Source organism: Archocentrus centrarchus, unplaced genomic scaffold, assembly GCF_007364275.1.
Source record: "Archocentrus centrarchus isolate MPI-CPG fArcCen1 unplaced genomic scaffold, fArcCen1 scaffold_33_ctg1, whole genome shotgun sequence".
NCBI lineage: Eukaryota > Metazoa > Chordata > Actinopteri > Cichliformes > Cichlidae > Archocentrus > Archocentrus centrarchus.
In genome coordinates this window covers 380,789-400,025 of record NW_022060261.1, presented here as the reverse complement: position 1 = coordinate 400,025, position 19,237 = coordinate 380,789, and the positions used below count along the sequence as shown (strand labels likewise).

Below are 19,237 nucleotides of genomic sequence, written 5' to 3'. Positions count from 1 at the left end.
TTTTTGCTTGTGTAGCTCCCTACAGATGCAGTTTGCTAGCTCTGGCTAGTACACTGACTATCCAATCAAAGTGTATGAATATGCTGACATTACCGTACGCCTGCTAGAGGGCCTCGGTGTTGCCAACTCATAATCTGATTGGTTGATCAAACTGTTTGATCGACACTTATTTTTGTACTACAGGGCCCGCAGAACTGATTATGAAGGCCTCCAGGCAGATTTCTTTGACCCTGGCAACAAATGATGGCTGAAATGTGATTGGTTAAATGCTTTAATATGAAAATACACGTCTGGAAACAGCGTGACCACAGGAAAAGCTGTGAAAGGAACCGTACAAACCATTTGGAATAATTTAACAAGTATTGATGGACAGGATATAATTAATATCAGTCTGTGATTCAGATATTTTTTAGGCCAGCAGAGAAGGCCTTGCAGGCCCTGACGGCCCACCACTGCACTGCATCACCTTTTTAATAAAAAGGTGATGCAGTGAAGGTGAAAATAATTAACATTGAATGTTTATAGTTTCAGCAGCTGTAACATTTTGGGACCTAAAAGATACAAAGTGTATATAATCAGTTTAAAGGTGCCTCAAGGGTTAATGACCAAAATCTCTAAAGTACTTTTATCAATGTTACATTTTTTCAAAGTACTTGTTCATTTGTCTTTTATTCACAGGATGCAGGTGTTGGTACTTTGTCACATAACCATTGTTTTTGATGACAAAGATGGGCTGATTAATTTTTTTTTTTTTTTGCATTCAGGGTCTTATCTGCTATGTGTGCATTCAAAGTCAAGAGACTCAAACTTTCAGTGTAGTTTCCTGATTTTTCACAATATTTCATATAGTTTCATAATGACTTAATGTGTGCTCTGTGTCAACAGCTGCTGGAGGCGAGGACGAGTGTCCTGGCAGTGAAGGAGGTTGCCTTCTGGGACGGTGTCACCACTGACCTCATGTTGGATGAGGAGGATGGCGTCTCAGAGGGCGTGTCGGGCTGGATTAAGACCCCCAAGCTTCCCCAGCCAGGAGCTCAGTGACCTCTGAGCCAAACTGCAAGACAGACTAGAAGCTCACCCTAAATACAACACTGTGCACCATAAGTGTTTGTATGCTGGACCATGCTCTGAGAGAAAGCCATCACCACATGGCCCAGAAGTAGCAAAGCATTATATGTCATAATGTTTTTGTTTTCTTTATATATATATATATATGATGTGTGTGTGTGTGTATGTGCATATTGCTTTATAAATAAAACAAAAAAAAATATTCAAACTTGTGCCTCACAATTTGTTTCTCTTAATTGAATTCCTTTTAGTTGAGGTTATTAGCATGGCATGAATACAACATAACATACAAGGTATATCACAGAAATAATAATTAAAAATAATTTTTATTACTGGGTTATTATTTGTTAGGGAGGGGCTTACCTAGGCCTGTCTTTATAAAGGCCAATGGGGGGACAGATCTACCAACCAATCACATGTGAATACTGAATTGTGATGGCATTTTTATCATCCAATGACTGAGAAGCCACGTGGGTCTCTTGCCGCTGCTTCGGCTTGAGGCGCTGCTATTCATATGTAAAGTGGAGTCGTTAACACCTCGCGCCTGCCGGCTCCCCCCGTACCTCTACCCCCCGCTGATTCTAGTGGTACGTAAACGACCATATCCGTCTCAGGCGAACGAATATGCGCTGCCCCGTATGCTGACGAAAGCTGCCGTTTACTAGCGGCGCCCACGTCAGTATACGGGGACGGATATGCCTCTTTTCGTGCAGTGATAATTGGAAAAAAATGGATGGATGGACACACTGAAATTATTTTACCTTAATCGGTCGCACCAAATCAAAAATATTCCCATACTTAGGAAAAATTAGATGGCTCAATTATTGGAAGTCTGAAATTCACACAAACCAGCTGTTACTGACGCACAGCCGGTTTGGTACAAGATCTGAAACGGCGTTTCAGTCGTCTGAAATACTCTGAGTATTGTGCCAAAGTTTCAAAGCTCCGCCTGTGAAATCAAACCAGTCAGCTGATTCAGTCTGAATGAAACAGTGAAGTGGTTCGAACGTCATCAGTGACGTCAACTGAAGCAAGCTCCGGCCCACTGCTTCACAAGACTTGACCTTGGATTAGCATAAAGATGGAAACAGCTAGTGAGCAGCTAGCTTGGCTCTGTCCAGAGTTAAAAAGAGCAGCTGTACCTCTTTTCCTCTTTGTTCTGACGGCTATTTGTCCATAAGTGACGTCTTCTGTTCTCACTGCTGTGGAGACTGCAGCTGGGTCACTCTCTGCACAACAACATACACCAAAATGATTTCATGTACAAGGGTAAAAATACTGTCATATAATTACACTAGAGCTGTGGCAGCACGTATTTATTTAGGTTAATGCAGAGATTAAGTGATAATTTTTATAAACAGTGGCAGGTTTTCACTGTTCTTTGTTTCACTTATTACCAACTCTGCTGAGAAAATTGACCAGAAAGAACTGGTGGGTGTTTCTGTGAAAATGAAAGGCAGACGACCACAAAGCTGCCATCTTCTTCTAATGCAGACTGAGACGCTTCACCACAGAGCACAAAGTGAACGTGTTCTCACAGCATGAACACTATTGTTAGCCAAACCAGGACACTTTGTGGTGAGAGGTCTCATCGCCCTCAGACTACAGTTAAATGGTGTCAACAACAGGAAGTTACTGCTGTGGTTTTACTTGCAGAAAGAAGCTGAAATAATTCAGTGCATTAAAGGAACTTAAGTCTGATCAGTTATATATATATGGAAATTTACGCGTTAAATATATATATATATATATATATATATAAAGCGTAATTTTCAATTAATTAATTACGGGGACATTAACGAATTAAAATTTTTAAAATTTTTATCTTAACGCACTTTGCACCGTGGAACGTTTCTCAGTGCACGAGTTCTAGGCATACAGATTATATCGATGCACAATATTCAAATTCAGGGGCCGGATCTTGCGAAGGACCTGGCCCACGTCCTTCAGAGCCCACGAAGACCACAAAGACTGGAAATGAGCGGCGCGCCTTCACATCAGCGTCACCTGCCCCCACCTCTGCGTAGCTCATGTCACCTAGCAACTGTGAGTGTGAAGCAAAGCTGTGTAAAAGCAGCTGGTTAAACGGAGAATGAACTTTTCTCCTTTTTGTGGTTTAATTTTAATTATTTTATTCAAAATAACCTGTTAAAACAAGAATAACACATTTCAACATCAAGGAATACAGCTGAGAGAATGATTAATTTCCAACTATATTAAGTGAGACATTAATGTTGAATAAAACTATCCAGTTATGATGCTTAACTTTAATTTCAGGAGTTTGCTTATCACAGGAGCACTTCCACCCTTCATTGGTCTGTGTAGTAGACTGGTGGGAAAATAAACAAGATTTTGAAGTTTAAGCTTATGTATATTGATTTATTCATCAACCAAACTTAAATTAATATTTATGTCAAATATTGAAATGCAATTAAAATGCAATTAATTTCGATTAATTAATTACAAAGCTTGTAATTAATTTAATTAATCTTTTTAATCGAGTCCCACCCCTAATATATATATATATATATATACATAAAACCGCACTTTCTGGCTGTAGAAGTGGATTATAACAAATACAAAGAAAAGTAGTTGCACCTCTTGTTTTTGATGCTTTTTGCTTCTTTTTGATGATAATTTGTCCATAACTGATGTTTTGTGTTCTCACTGCTGAGTAGACTGCAGCTGGATCACTCTCTGCTCAATAAAACACACACAGAGAACATCACTGCAAGTAGTACTGCAGATAGCAAAGCTTCTAGTAGAGAAACTGTAGAAATATTTACACAAAAGGTATTTGGATTAGTACAAAATATTGAAAATAAAGCCAAATTACATAGAAAACATGGTTGCTCATCACCAGGATACCTGTTAGGTCAACATGTCACACTGAAAGAATAACAAACTATATAAAAGCTAGACTCAGAATTTAAATATAGATATGGAGATGAATATGAAATGTTCATCTCACCTAACTATAGAGCAGTAAAATTTCTCTTTGTGTTTTTGAAACTCACACTGCTGTGGTTTAACACCTGCAGCTCATTTAAAAAAAAATCAGAAACAGGATGCTGAAGAACTGAAGAGCTGTTTGCTTATGTTAACCACAGACCACAGACAGACAGTCCAGCACGCAACGAACAACAGTCAACATATGACAACAAACCTTAAAGACAGACAGCGGCATTTGACTGTGATGAAAAAATTTGGACAGACTTTGTTTGAATTTGGACAAAGTGAGAAAAATAAAAAGGTTGTATTGCTAACATATAAAGTGCAAAAAATGAACTAAAATGAACTAAAATAAATATGACTTCAGGATTAAAGGTGAGCAACAGATCTGTAACAACTGTTGTTTTTTCACGTTAGTAAGCACCAAAGAGAGGCAGAAGATTTGCCAGTTCTGGAAGAAGAGGTGGAACGTGCAGTACACGTTTGAAACAGGGGAAGTCACCAGGGCCGGATAATATTCCAGCTGAACTTCTAAAGCAGGGTGGAGAAGAGACGGGATCCTCACTACAATATGTCGGAGGATTTGGGAGTTCAAAGAATGGCCAGAAGAATGGACCCTCATCTTTCCACTGCCAATGAAACGTCATCTTCATCAATACCAGAACTACAGGACAATAAGCCTTATTAACCATTCAAGCAAGGACATGCTCAAGATAATTCTGCAGAGATTGACAAGCCAAGCCGAGGGCATCCTGGCCAAAGAACAAGCTGACTTTCAAGCTGGACGCAATACAGTGGATCAGTCCTTGGTGACTTCTCAATTGAGGAAGGGCTAGTCCAGGAGATCCAGACGTTCTACCAAAGTGCAAACAGTGCTGTTCTACTCAATAGCCAAGTAGGAAAACTCTTCAACACTACGGTATGTGTCAGACAAGGCTGCTTGCTGTCCCCAGTGCTCTTCAATCTATACCTCAAGAACATCATGAGAGAGACACTTGAGGGGCATCGTACGTAAATCCATCTCCATCAGTGGCCGTCCACTTTGCGACCTCCGCTTTGCAGATGACATCGATTTGATGGCAGGCAGCAACCAAGAACTCCAGATGCTAACAGACAAACTGGCAGAGAGAACAGACCCATATGGCATGGACGGAAGCTCAGACAAAAGCAAAGCAGATGTGAACAGCAATAACAACAGCGCCAACATTGCAATGAATGGAAAACAGCTAGAATAAGTCGAGGGATTCAAGTACCTCAGTTCAGTTATAACCAAAGATGGTAGATGCACTGCAGAGATAAAAAGCAGGATTGTAATCGCCACATCAGCCATGTCAGGCCTCTGTAAGATATGGCGAACTAAAGAACTAAGCTTCAAGACCAAACTCAAGCTCTATAAGTCTCTAGTTTGATCTATCTCCCTGTATGGCTGTGAAAGCTGGACTCTGACAGCTCAGATGGAGAAGCATATACAAGCGTTCGAAATGAAGAGCTACCACAGGCTTCTTGGCATCTCATGGAACAAAAGACCAACGAGTATGTCACCACCTTAGCAGGACCCCAAGAACATATTCTCTTAATGGTGAAAAAAAATAAGCTTCAGTGGTTTGGGCATGTTCCTAGACATGACTCCTTGTCCAAAGCAATCATTCAGAACAGTCGAAGGAGGCCAACCACAAAAATGCTGGACAGATGATGTCAAGGCCTGGACCGGTCAGGGTGTGAATAGCCTGCTGTGTGAAGTCAAAGACAGACTGAAGTGGAGAAACAGTAATGACAGCATCTTCCATGACATAGATAGTTAGCATCTATGTTAGCATCTTTCATGCCTCCCTACAATTGCAATGGTGGTTATGGAATGAATGAATGAATGATGCACCAAAAGCTGCAGTTCCTCTAATGTCCACTTGATGCTCCAGCAGTGAGTCAGTCCATGCTAAAAGGCTTTACAGCAGAAAATAAACATATTTACACCATGATACATGATAGGGGTTGGATTTTAAGTTTTTGATTTTCTTTTCTTTTCTCTTTTCTTTCTTCTGAAGAAACCTTTCAGATGAGAGGTGAAACGTCTTCAAGAAATACAAAGAAGTCCAGTCACCTTTTCTCAAGCTCCAGAGATTTCTTTAGTTTAGTTTAGTTTTTTATATATATAAAACTGGCCTATTTATTTCTTTGAAGACTTCAAGCAATATTATTGGGGCTTGGCCTCTTACAAGCAGTTGTAGCTGCTAGCTGTTTTCTAGCCTTCATCTCAATCTGTGGATGATAGCCAAACTATGTACTACTTCTCTAAATATGGTCAAATTTGGTATCATGATGTAAAAAAAACAAATACTGAAGAAACCAGTATGTGATGTGCTTTCATATACAGTCCTTAAAAAAATATTATGCTAGTTCATGTTATGAACATAGTAATCCCACAAATATATTATACATACACTTATCTACATCTTTACTTTGGTAACAGGGTGTCACGTTCTGCTGGTGCAGACAAAGCAAAAGGCTCCAAAGCAGGAGTCAGAGGCAAGGACTATAATTAAGCTTACTTTATTTTAACAAGGTCAAACAAAAAAAACGAGACTGGTCAGGTGCCAGCTGTATGCTACTAAACTTGAACATAAACATAACTAAGAATGTGGCATGAGACATGAAGCACACAGCAGGGCAGTGACGACAACACTGACCATGCAGAGATGAGGACACGACAACAAATGAGTGAAAACCAGACAATACATACATAAAAGGATAACGAGGGAACGGGCAACAGGTGAGAGCACAGCTGAACACAATACACTGACAACTCAAGGGGAAGTAAATCTAGATACAAAACACAAGTAACTCAAGTTTGCCAAAATAAAACAGGAAGTGACTCAACCTAACACAAACACGCAAACCTAACACAGAAAACCTGACAGATTGAATCAAACATTACACAAGGAAACAACGGGAAGGGAAACTAAACACAGAAGGGCCAAGGTATGGGAATAAAACAGACAAAATACATGCAGATACCTGAATACATAAATAACTAGATAGATCACCCAACAATAACTGAGAAACTGAACTATAAGAAACACAACCTGAAGAATATAACAAAACAAATCTACACATGCCAAGATACAAAGGACTAAGATATGACAACAAAATAGATACACTATAACAGAAAATCATAGTAACCTAAAATCCTAACTCAGAACTGAAAACATAACTCAAAGAAACAAGGCTACTGGCCTAGGATCATGACACAGGGAGCTGAAACTGTCATGAACCTCAACATGAGTCAGTGTTTTATGTTTACATTTTCAGCTGCTTATTGGCTTGGTGACTGGGGGAAGGATGAACTTCCATGTTTGCCATTGTAGACTTCACCCATACACCTTTCTCACACACAAATCTGATCTTATAACCATGATGCCCAGATCCCGAAAAAAGAAATAAACAAAGCAAGAGAAACAATATTACCATTGCATCGTCTGATTGGCTGTTGTTGACGGTGTGATATTTTGATGTCGCTGTATGTGATGTCATCCATGACATCATCGTCTGCAGCTTTATCTTGATCTACTGAAATGATCCAAATTTAAAAGCAATTACTATAATTTACTGTAAAGAGTCTGGCTCACAGTTAGAATATCATCTGGAAGGCCTGGTTTCTACTCCAACTTGGGCCACGCCCCTCCCTCTATCTGTGTTTGGAGTTCGCATGTTCTCCCCGTGTCTGCGTGGGTTTTCTCCGGTTTCCTCCCACAGTCCAAAGACATGCACTTACTGGGGTTAGGTTAATTGGAAACTATACATTGTCAATGGGTGTGGATGTTGTCTGTACAGGGTGTACCCCCGCAACCTTGAACAGGATAAGTGGGAGTGACTGGATGGATGGATGGATGGTAATCTGTGGATTACTCAGTACAAATAAGCCATAAATGTACAACCCATATGTCTGAGTCTCACCTTCAGGTTTCCTGTGAACACATCGTCTCACCAGCAGAACCAGTAACACCAGTAGAACCACAACACAGACTGATCCAACAGAGGAGATCACAGAGAGAACAGGAGGAGAGGTGGATGTAGGTGGAGGTATGGATCTTGGTGGAGGTGTGGATGTAGGTGGAGGTGTGGTGGTGTGTCTCTCTAAAATAAAGCAAACACAGTCATTAAGTTCTGGTCACATTGTGAATGTTGAAACCTGCAGAAACACAGACAGGTGAGTGTGTCACCTGTGACAGTGATCCAGCTGGATGGAGACTCTCCATGACCGCTGATGTCACACTTGTAGAGGCCTTCATCAGACCTGGAAACATGCTGGATGGTCATGTGACCTGTAGGCTGCTTCCTGATGAGGGAGCCATCTTTATAGAAAGCAGCTGGGAGGTTGGAGGGAGTGGTCTTTGTTTGACAGAGCAGAGTGACGTCATCTCCCTCCATCACAGGGAGGACAGGACTCTGCAGGATCACTGATCCACCTCAACACAGAGACAAACTACAGCATTTCATCCATTTACACACAGCTTCATCAACACTAACTCCACACACTCAGCTTACCAGAGACTGTGAGATTAACCATGTTACTGATGGCACCCTCTCTGGACTCACACCAGTAAACTCCAATGTCCAGTGAGATGATGTGACTGATGATGCAGGAAGAACCAGCTGAGCTCCCCCAGTGAGCTCCACAATCAACTCTGGTCTCCTTGCTTGTGTTCCTCCTCAGAGTCCATCCAGCAGAGCTGTCGTCCTCCTCACAGCTCAGAGACACAAAGTTTAATTCAAAGAACTGAGAGCTGCTGGGACTCACAGTCAGACGAGCTGTGAGGGTTACAATGAAACATGAAGCCAAACAGGTCATATTAGTGAGCATTTATCAGGTTGAAGCTGTGACAGAAGAAGGTTACTGACCTTGGTTTGTTGTGCAGCTCAGCAGTGAGATCAGAACTAAAGAGAAATGACACTCAGGTTGGTTTGAGGTGAACACAAAGAACAACTCCACACAAACAGCTGAAGGACCCACAAACTCATCTCTCTCTGATAGATCTGCTCATTTTAGAGTTGATGCAGCAACAAGTTTCAATAAAGTTTGGACAACACACAAAAAGTGTGTAATACTTAAAAATGTTTTGGGCCTAATCAGAGCTGCTGTGTTTCCTGGACTCCTGAGCAAAGATAAAATGTCAGTTCAGACCTGCAGTTGGTCCTCATGGTGTTTGAACTTGAATTCAGCCTGATTAGTTTTTCATGTCTTCTCCTCCATCATCAGTTATCAGGAGAGCAGACAGTCAAAGGTCAATAATTCAAACAAACACAGAGATTCTACTTACAGAGCAGACACCGCACAGATGTTTCCTTCATCGTCCTTCTCACTCATTTGAGCTTTTTTTCATTTCTCTCACTGACACCAAGTAAAGCCCCGCCCTCTTCCTCTGAGCGCCAGCTTTACTATTGGTGCAGAGGCAGTCGGGGGGGAGGCCTTTTTTGTCTGAAGTTATTCAAGTGATACAATTACTAAATTGTATATCTGCGAATGACCTTCTTTTTTTTTTCCTCCTAAAAACATTTTGTGTTCAAACACTGACACCTTTCTACACAAATATGCAAGATCATCAGCACAGAGATGAGCAGACATCATTAAACCAGACACCCTCTGATGTCAGTGAGCTGGAGTTTGGTTCCTGGTCCCACTAGATCCTGATGCTGACACTAGAGGGAGCTCCTGGACATTTGTCCTCTTTTAAATTTTTTTTAAATTTAAATTTTTTCAAGAAACCCAATTAAATCCTGTTGTACTTTAAAGAGGACGTCCTGGGCTTTCTGGGGATATCTCAGGCTGGCATGTTGGAAACTTTATTTTATTCCCAGTCCAAAATGGCCGGTTTTGCAGGAAGCACACTTTTATGAAAATTGAAAAATAAATCAAATATTGTTACTTTTTTGTTGCTTTAATCTTAGTTATCATATATTATTTTGTTTGGAAAGATTTCAGGAACAGTATTTTCAGTTTGACAGAGTTAAATAATTTTATTTTGAAATAACAGCTTTTGAACAAATGTAAATTGTAAAAGCTGCCTCCAGCTATCCTGGCTGTGGCCTCATAGGGGTCGATCTGGTGGACTGCACACCAGGAGGCAAACAGTCAGCAGCCAGCATGCAGCCAGCACTAGTGGATGGTGCAAAGTCTTGTACTTTTGTACTATCTTGTACAGAATCAGCCTCAGTGCTGTTACCTACAGGGATTAAATATCAAAGACCATAAAGATGGTCCTGATGCAGTTGACTTGTGTGGTATGGTGGCAGCAGTTCAAGCAGTTTATGATGGCTACTCAATGTTTACTCTGGATGAATCATCTCTGATCTCCCAGTTTCTTAAAGGTGCCCACAGGCTTACAGTTCACATGTCTGGACCCTTGGCTCCCCCATGGAACCCCCATAGTCTCTGGCACTGTTCAGCATCCCCCCTTGATCCCCTCAACAAAACTCATTTTAAAAGCCTTTCCCTTAAAACAGCTTTTCTGATAACCATAACATTTGCCAGGACAAATGCTATGGTTCTGTATATTTTTGTCAGAAGGCTCAGGGGTATCCTTCAACCTAACCCTACATTTGTACCAGAGGCTCTATCCAAGTCCTCCTGTCCCAGCCTGTTGAGCTACAGGTGCTTCCCTCTAGTGGCTTAGATCAGGAGGTAGCTCTGTACCAGGCTGCTCTGGGCCCTGACTGGATCTTGACAGAGTCTATCATGTGCACACAGATGGACCAGCTTTTTGTCTGCTTTAACTCTGGGGTCTTCAACAGACCCAGACAGTCAAAGCCCAGGCTGTCCCATTGGGTTGTAGACTCTGTTCACCAAAGGTATAAACTTTTGGGAACTCGTGGGCCTTGTGCAGGGCCATTTGTCCTGCTGCAGCATGGTCATGTGAGTCCATGGTTTCCAGATTCTACCATCTTGATGTGGCAGACAGTCCCTCCTTTGGAGATCAGGTGCTGAGTGCATCTCAGTGGTAGCCAACTAGGCATTGTCTCGATGGTCGATCTAGCAGCTTGTGGACCAATCACAGCACCATTATAGCGTTCCCTCTTCATCTTTGCAGCCTCTTCTTGGTGCCAGTCTTTCATTTTGCAGACTAAAAGCTCCTCTTCAAGGTTTGGCATTCATGTCTTGTTGGGTCCTGACCTGGTTGCCATGTAAATATGCACATTTGTTCACAGCTCATGTACTTAAGCTGTGGTGGTTAGGATATTGGGCTGCACCATCTCCTCTCAGGGTGTCTCAAAGAGTTACCCCATACATATGGGATATGTAACAGTGGAGACATAAAGAACATATGCTCATGTTCTACCTTTATTTTTGGACTGAGAGAATCTTTTGTTTTAAGGCCTCTCAGAGACACATTCCCATGAAACTATCAGTAACTTCACACCAGCCCAGCTGTGTTATGGATAAGCTGTGGGGGTGTGGCTGTGTGAGCTGGATTGGAATCTGCATGTTTTTTTGGGGGTCCACAATAAGAGATCACACATCCTGTTGCCCAGTGGAGTGTTTTTGTTTTTACTTTGTATTATTGGTTAATGATCATAATTAGTTAAATTGTTCAGTTCAGCTGTTGTCGTCCTGTCGTCCACTACAGTGAACATGCTGAAAAAAAAATAAATTTGAAAAAGTCTAAATTGTGAGACGTTTCTTTGACTCCAAGCATGTAGGAAATTAGAAATAAAAGCAAATTTGATGACACTTGTTTTTCTGGGTTCCCAGGAGGTTAAACACTGCATGGATACAAACAGCTCATCAGTGATGCTTCCATGGTTATTAGAAATAACAATGATAAAATAATATACTGAGCATGTACAGTTCCTAATAAAGATCATCTTCATTTGAATGTGTTCAGAATACTCATTAAACAGACTGTGGCTGTGTGGACTCCAGCTGGACTTCCTGTCTGGGGTTATTTAGCTCGTGTTAGCTGATAAATTAGCCGTTGACCCTCTAGTCCAAATACAGGAACCTTTGGTTCTAAAAAGAACATCATGGATTTGGACTCAGCAGTGTCAGCTCTCACACCAGCCTGCAAACAACTGCATCACCAACTGCTGAAGGTTAACGTTGGATGAAGCCACCAGGACCACTCAGAGAGAAACCCATCATCTGCTGTTGGACTGCTTCTTGGTCCCATCAGACTGATTCCAGCTCAGCATCAAAAGCATCGACACATTTACTGGTTCAACATGTCAGGAAAACATTACAGCAAAAATTAAGGAATTAAAAACTGAATCAAGAACACATTTAGTACTCATGCATGTAAAACTTTATTAAATTAAATAAAAATAAAGCAACAATATGTGAAGAGCTGCTGGAAGATTTCAAGTAACAAACAGACTGAAGCGTCTCCTTCATGAAGGAAAAGTTGAGTAAAGCTTCACAGATCAGAGGAAACATCTCTGCAGATACATGGAGATGATTTCTCTCTGTGCTTCATGATACTGTCACAACAATGTGTCACTGAGTTACAGCTGATCACTGAACACACAAAGATAAACACACACTGATCCTGATGCTGTAACACACACTGAGCTCATGAACAGTGAGAAACAAACCATAAACAAAGTGATTGATGAAGCTCAGAGGCAGCTAAAGCAGCAAAGATCCTTTCAGCATCCACGAGTCTGCCAGCTCTGAATTCCACCATCAGAGGGAGAACGTGACGGGCTGTGCAGACGTCTGCATGCTTTCCTGGTTTCTCTGTGACCGCATGGACTCAATGCAGCAGCTACACATGCGCCCCCATCAGGGGGGCTGTCTGTGTCCATAACAGAGACTGAAAATGACTGAATTAAATATTTCCTCCTCAGTGTGTTCAAACTCTATGAGCTGCCTCAGAACAGGTGAACTAACAAGGCTGTCTGAATAAATTTAACAGACATCTGTAACTCTGTCTGCATGAAGACCATATCTGACACCTCACTACAAATCAGTAAATCAATAATGATGTGGTTTGATGAACATTAGAAAAGCTTCCAGGTTTTTCTGAGAGTAGATCTAATAACTGTAACTGATCCAGAGTCAGTTTGTTCTGTAACAGAGAAACAAGGCTTACAGCAGTGTTAAATGGAATAGTACTACTGCTACTACTGCTACTACTGTATGTTTTACTCCTAATCATAATATTTGCAGTTTTCCAAATGACCAAAAATGCAAAACAACAAAGTATTAATCTACATCAAAGTAACAAAAACACTGAGATTATTTAAGCTTTAACATTGTAAACATATTCTAATAGGCAGCATCTTATTAACTTTATCTTTACTTGGTGTCATCACTGACTCTAGTTTCCTGACACACTCCCACAGACACAGAGGAATATGTTTTTAATAACGGTCTGTCTCTGCTGACAGATGAGCTGCTCCCTGCCATCCACCTGTTTTCTTCTTTGTCTCTTGGTGTCTGTGCTTTTTGTTGGTATTCAACCATTGTGGGGCTTGTTGTTGTCTAAAAAGCTCTGAGACACTTCAGACCTGCTGCTGTTCAGGAGGAGGCTGGTATGAGGCTTCATCTGGTTTGTTTTTACGTTTTCTGTAGATCAGAAAACCAACAACACAAACAACAATAAGCAGAGCAGAGACTGACAGACCAACGATCAGTCCAAGAAATCCATCTTCCTCCTTCCCTCTATCCTCCTTCCTTCCATCCTCCTTCCCTCCATCCTCCTTCCTTCCATCCTCCTTCCCTCCATCCGCTGTGGTTCCTCCTCCTGGACCTGCAGGTAGAAACAGGTGTGAGGTGTCAGCTGTCAGGTAGGTGATGAGTGAAGAACAGAACAGAATCCATTTCCTCTTCAAACTGCTGTCAGACATTATCTACTGCACTCTGATCACATCACTCAGACCAGCTGCTTTCTACAAAGTCTCATCAACAACATCTTTAGAAACAAACATCAACAACCAGGAAGCAGCTTCACCTCTGATCACAGACACACTGAACTCTGCTCACTCACCTGGAGGAGCAACAACTCTCAGGTAGATGATGCTGAGGAGCCTCAAAGGTTCTCTGACTCTCTGGATGACACCACACTCGTATGTTCCGTCATCATTAATCGTCACGTTCTTCAGGATCACAGACACGTCTCCATCCTTCATCTGTCTGTCCTGCAGATCCACCCGGTTCTTAAAGGATGGATGCTGGTTTTCAGGATCAAACTGATCATCCCGGTAAAAAAGGACATATTCTGACCCCAGGTCAGCTCTGTTCCACTTCACACTTATGATGTTGTTGTTTGCAACTTGACATGGCAGAGTGACGTTCTGTCCAGACTCAGCTGTGATGTTTTTCTGCTCTGAAAGAGGAAACAACACAGAGCAGAGAGGTTAAAGGTCAAAGTACAACGGTTCACTTCTGCAGCAGCCAATCAGAGTGATGAATAGACACACGTGCTTTTTACTACCATAAAGTATTACATTACAGTTACTGATGCTGAGGGTCTCAGGTGCTTCATTTATTGATCTTTTGTGGTTACCATAGCACCATATTGAGTGACAGCCTGCTACTGTTTCCTGAGAGGAGAACGTGAGAACATCCCACACTTCATTACACAATCTGTGCTTTGTTCCTGTCATCATACAAAGTGTAGAACACACAATAATCAGTCTGACAGCAGCAAACAACAAACATGCAGGTGGTGGATTCACTGAATACTTATGAGACCTTCATCACAAACAACTACATTTATCATCACTAGTCATCACTTCTCAGTTTAAAGTATGGACGTTAACAGACGTTAACTCCACCCAGCCTCGTGTCGCCATCACACACAAACCAAACCATTATGAAACTAATATTTTGGGAAGTGTTGTAACATGCTCCCAGGCTGATGTTTATTCCTCTTTCTCAGAGGGAAACTCCCTTTGGTTCATAACCCTCACCTCCAGAAACAAACACGAAGACTCCGACAAACAGCAAAGTGCAGCAGAGCGTCGCGGTCTCAGCAGCCATTTCCGTGTTCTTCTTTCTGCTGATCGACGCTCAGTTTGTTCTAAATGTCTGAGTCTGTTGGTGTTTTCACTGAAGAACAGAACCTCAGTTTGAACCTGACTGCAGGAGATTACATTGAAGGCTTAAAGAAAAATAAAAGTTTGTTTTTCAGCCGCTCGATCCAACTCCACTTTCGATTCAATGTAAGGAAGTTGCGTTAGAGTGACGTTGGTGGTTTGGACTGTAGCACAATTATAAAGTGCGTCATAACTAAAGAGGAGAATCTGCAGCAGGTCTGAGAGTTTAACAGGTTCAGTTCTTGAATGATCTCCACACCAACATAACCTCTCTGATCATCAATCATCAGCTACATACTAAAGATCATCATCATCATCAAAGGTCTTCAGAATGATTTCCCTGTATAAAAATGTAGATTGTACTATGGAGGAGGCAGCATTTAGCTGCAGCCTCCATCAAACCACAGCTATTCTGGAGAACTTTGTCCTCCTTTGATTCTCTTTAAGTTGTGTTGGAGCCACAGAGAGCAGATCTTTGTTCTTCATGGAGAACCAGGGAGGCTGTTTGGACTTTCCTCTGAGGTTCTTCAGATGATCAAACACATTGAATTCATTGAATCTGATGTGTTTTCACAGATTAAAGCAGCCAACAGTAAATCAGATGCTTCCACTAACTCCACCTGAGCTTCATGTGTAACAGGAAGCAGTAAAGTGAAGCTTTAATCCTGCTTCATTAACATGAACAATCTGTTAATCCACTGAAGCTCACAGACTTCAGTCAGATCAGCTAAAAGGCTGAAAGAGGTCATTTTAAACACTTACTGTTGATGAAGGAGCTCTGAGAGCCTCAAACACTCTGCTGATCATCAGGAGGAAAATGATCCACTGACAGGAAAAAGAAGAAGTGTGTGGTTGGTACAACGTTCCTGATTTTCAGCAGGAACATCCTGAAGTTTTAGTCCTCACAAAAACAAAAAGTTTAAAAAGCAAAAAGTTCCAAAGTGAAAAATGTAAAACAGAACAAATTAAAAGTGTGTGGGTGAAGTGACCTCTGTACCAAACCAGGCTGCACATCCGTGTGTCATCCTGTTTTATACAACACACCTTCACCTGTGTGACATCACTGTAACAGCAACACCTTAGCAAACACACTTCCTCCTTCTAAGTAAACTGGTCACATATGCAAACACACACAAAGTCACAGAGAAGTGACAGTGAGAGGAGGGAGCTGTTTGAATACAACAGACACACAACTTCCCCTCCACTGTCTGAGAGTTCAGCTCAACTCGGTCTGATCAATAAAAGTCAAAGGTCATGATGTCCTTTACAACATGTTTGGGTCCAATAAGAACAGATTACAGTTAATGCAACACAAGCTACATCAAAACAACCCAGTGTGAGATATTATTCCAAAATATGCCTCAAATTAAAGATGAAAAGCAGACGTCATAAATCAGATGATCCCAGACTCAACCATCAAAAATAGAAATCATTATTTTTCAGTATTTTGTTCCTTCATAACTTGTGTGTTAATATCCTGGTCAAACTGGTTCAGTAGTGTTTGTCGTCGGTACAGTAAACTTGTATTTATCTAAAACAGACGTGACTGTTTGTGTCCTTCCTGTTCTTGTTGTGAGTCCATGAAATGTTTGACTGTGCAGTGATTTGATGTCAGAGCTTCTTATTAGAGCTGACACAGCTGTGGTTAGCTCAGCCTGTCTAATGAATGCAGACAGTCTGAAACATCTGAGGATGAACATTATTCAGTCATTTGGTCCTCAGCTGATTTTGTGTTATCATTGTGTAGCTCTGAGATCCAGCACACACTGTTTACCACTTTGTGGTAGCAAAGACAAGTGAAGCTCATCAGAAACTGAGTACATTTACTCAAGGAAAATTCTCCAAAGTACCACTGAAAAGTACTTTATATTTCACACTCATTTATTTTTAATGACTTGATGAACTTTCTGTTCTTCACAAACTGAACATGCAGAGAGCTCAGATATAAATTATAATGTTTTGCTACATAGGTTGAAGTTACAGGATTCATCAGTAACTATGATCATCGTCATCTTCATGTCATTTTTAGAGATCCAAACCAAACAACCAGATTTCATACCTTCAGCTTTCTTGAATGTACAGCTTGGCTTCCTTTCATGGTTCTTATTCCTTCACTTAGACGATCACAGAGACAGAAATGTGAGTATAAAGACAGCAGGACACTCCATTAAACAGCAGACAAAAGAGGAACTAGGAGTGACCAAGAGGAAGCATTAAATGTTCACTTCCTGTCTCTGTGCTGACAGGGACTAAACTCTGGAAACTGTCTGTGGGAAACAGTATATCAGGAGGTGTGTTCCATTCAGGCAGAGCCGGCCCAAGCCTTGAAGGGGCCCTAAGCAAAATTTGATTTGGGGGCCCCCCTCATACCACTTCATTGTCTCCTGAGCCAAACCGTTATTAATGCTGCAAGGTTGAAGTTGAATATTAATTTTTGGGGATGCATCGCTGTTTCAGTCTCAGCCCATTGAAAAACAATGTATGTCAATATGACACACATTGTAAAACTATGTTCATGACATAGTTGAATGCATTCCGTATCTGATCTAGAGGGCATAGACTTTTTAGGAAATATGTGATTTAAGGTGTTTGACCTGCTTTTGGACATTTTGGACTCTTTTCATCCAAAAGATGGAGATTTGTGCATAACTGTGCAAATGCACCTAATTACAGACTAAAAAATATGCCATTTGTAATATATAAATAATAATTATGCAGCACACAGATTTGCTGAGCATCAATAGAATAATATCAAACACAATTGGTCAACAATTGGGCCCAGTACTGTAAATGTTATTATGCTGCTATACCACAAAATGTCATGGTGGCACTCCAAGATCACAAATGGGACATAAAAGTGAGGTCCAATAGTCTATTCATGCAACCTGACCACAGTGTGAAAACAACAAAACGCTGTCACCCCAGGAACAGTCATGAAGCAGGATAAACCACCTGTCTGAACATGCATGAATAAAACCAAAATATGCAAATTTAGCATGTCCCACAACTTTGTTTCTGGATGCACATCAGGTACAAGGAAACTAGAAAGCTCACCTGGAGCTAATAGGTCAACAACTAGGAATACTCAGGGACACTGTGAACCAGGAAACACACCTGAGTGAGATGATGTGACAAACAGGAGGACACAGACAATACACACACGAGGTGATCAGGGAGAGAGGACACACCAGGGAGCAGAACAAGACAAGGGGAGTAAAACTGAATATGATACAAAGTAAAACAGGAAGTAGACATGGAAACAAATGCTGCCTTGAGGACACAGGGAAGCAGACACACTGAGGGACTACAACACCTACACTAGAGCAACAAGATCATAACTAGACACAAGAGGAGGACTTAAACTACAGCACAAGGAACAGAGACCAGGACTAAAATCCACTCAACAGGAGAACAAACCAGAAACAATGAAACACCAAAAACAGAAGCGGGAACACAGGAAGGCTGAGAACTGAAACAGGATTAAATAGAAAGTGAAAAACAGCCAAGAACAGAACTCAGAAAATTAAGAAGCCTGAGGATAGAAACAATGACACCAACCGAGAATCACCAGAATAAGATACAAATTAAAAACTGCAAAAACAATAAACTGGGAATCAAACAGTAACATTAACAACATAAATGGAAAAATGAAAAATGAATGTTCCTAAAATTATAAACGCTGGGTCATAAACCCACAACCATGATGATAAGATCCAAGCAAAACGTATATTAACTAGTAACACAGTGAGGACGCTGACACTGGCTGACAGGTTGTTTTTGACAGTGACGCAGTGACATGATCGATACCATACCTAACCAGCTAGCGTTTGGAGCTGGTTACAAACTAAACTTGTAATTACTCATGGAAACATACCTTTGTCTTTTTCTTCCTCCAATCTTCTCCTTTCCCTCCTCTCTGCCTCACAGGGACAGCTCCTTTCTGTCACATTTCTGTTTCGTAGCTTCATCCAAAAATGACCGAAACTGATGAAGCATCAGGTCAGCTGGAGCACTGCTGATGTGCATGCCTGCCCAAACTACCTGAATTCACGCTGACACACACAGTCAGTCAGCAAGTGGCCTACTCATTAAATTATTGTTGTTACAAATGTACAAATGTGAGGAGGTGGGATAGTTTCTTCTTTTCTTTAGGACACTGGCATGTTAAAAAAAAAAAAAAAGAATA

At 41.1% G+C, this 19,237-nt stretch overlaps 1 protein-coding gene across 1 annotated transcript; it reads right to left on the bottom strand.

Moving 5' to 3' along the window:
* Nucleotides 1–1,889: 1,889 nt before the first annotated feature.
* LOC115776519 (low affinity immunoglobulin gamma Fc region receptor II-like) lies at nucleotides 1,890–8,836 on the bottom strand (the record flags this gene model as incomplete). Its single annotated transcript, XM_030724237.1, has 5 exons — nucleotides 1,890–1,900; nucleotides 2,211–2,297; nucleotides 7,972–8,151; nucleotides 8,238–8,483; nucleotides 8,563–8,836. Coding segments are annotated over 5 exons (798 nt in total), but the record flags the coding sequence as incomplete, so codon positions are not given.
* Nucleotides 8,837–19,237: the final 10,401 nt, after the last annotated feature.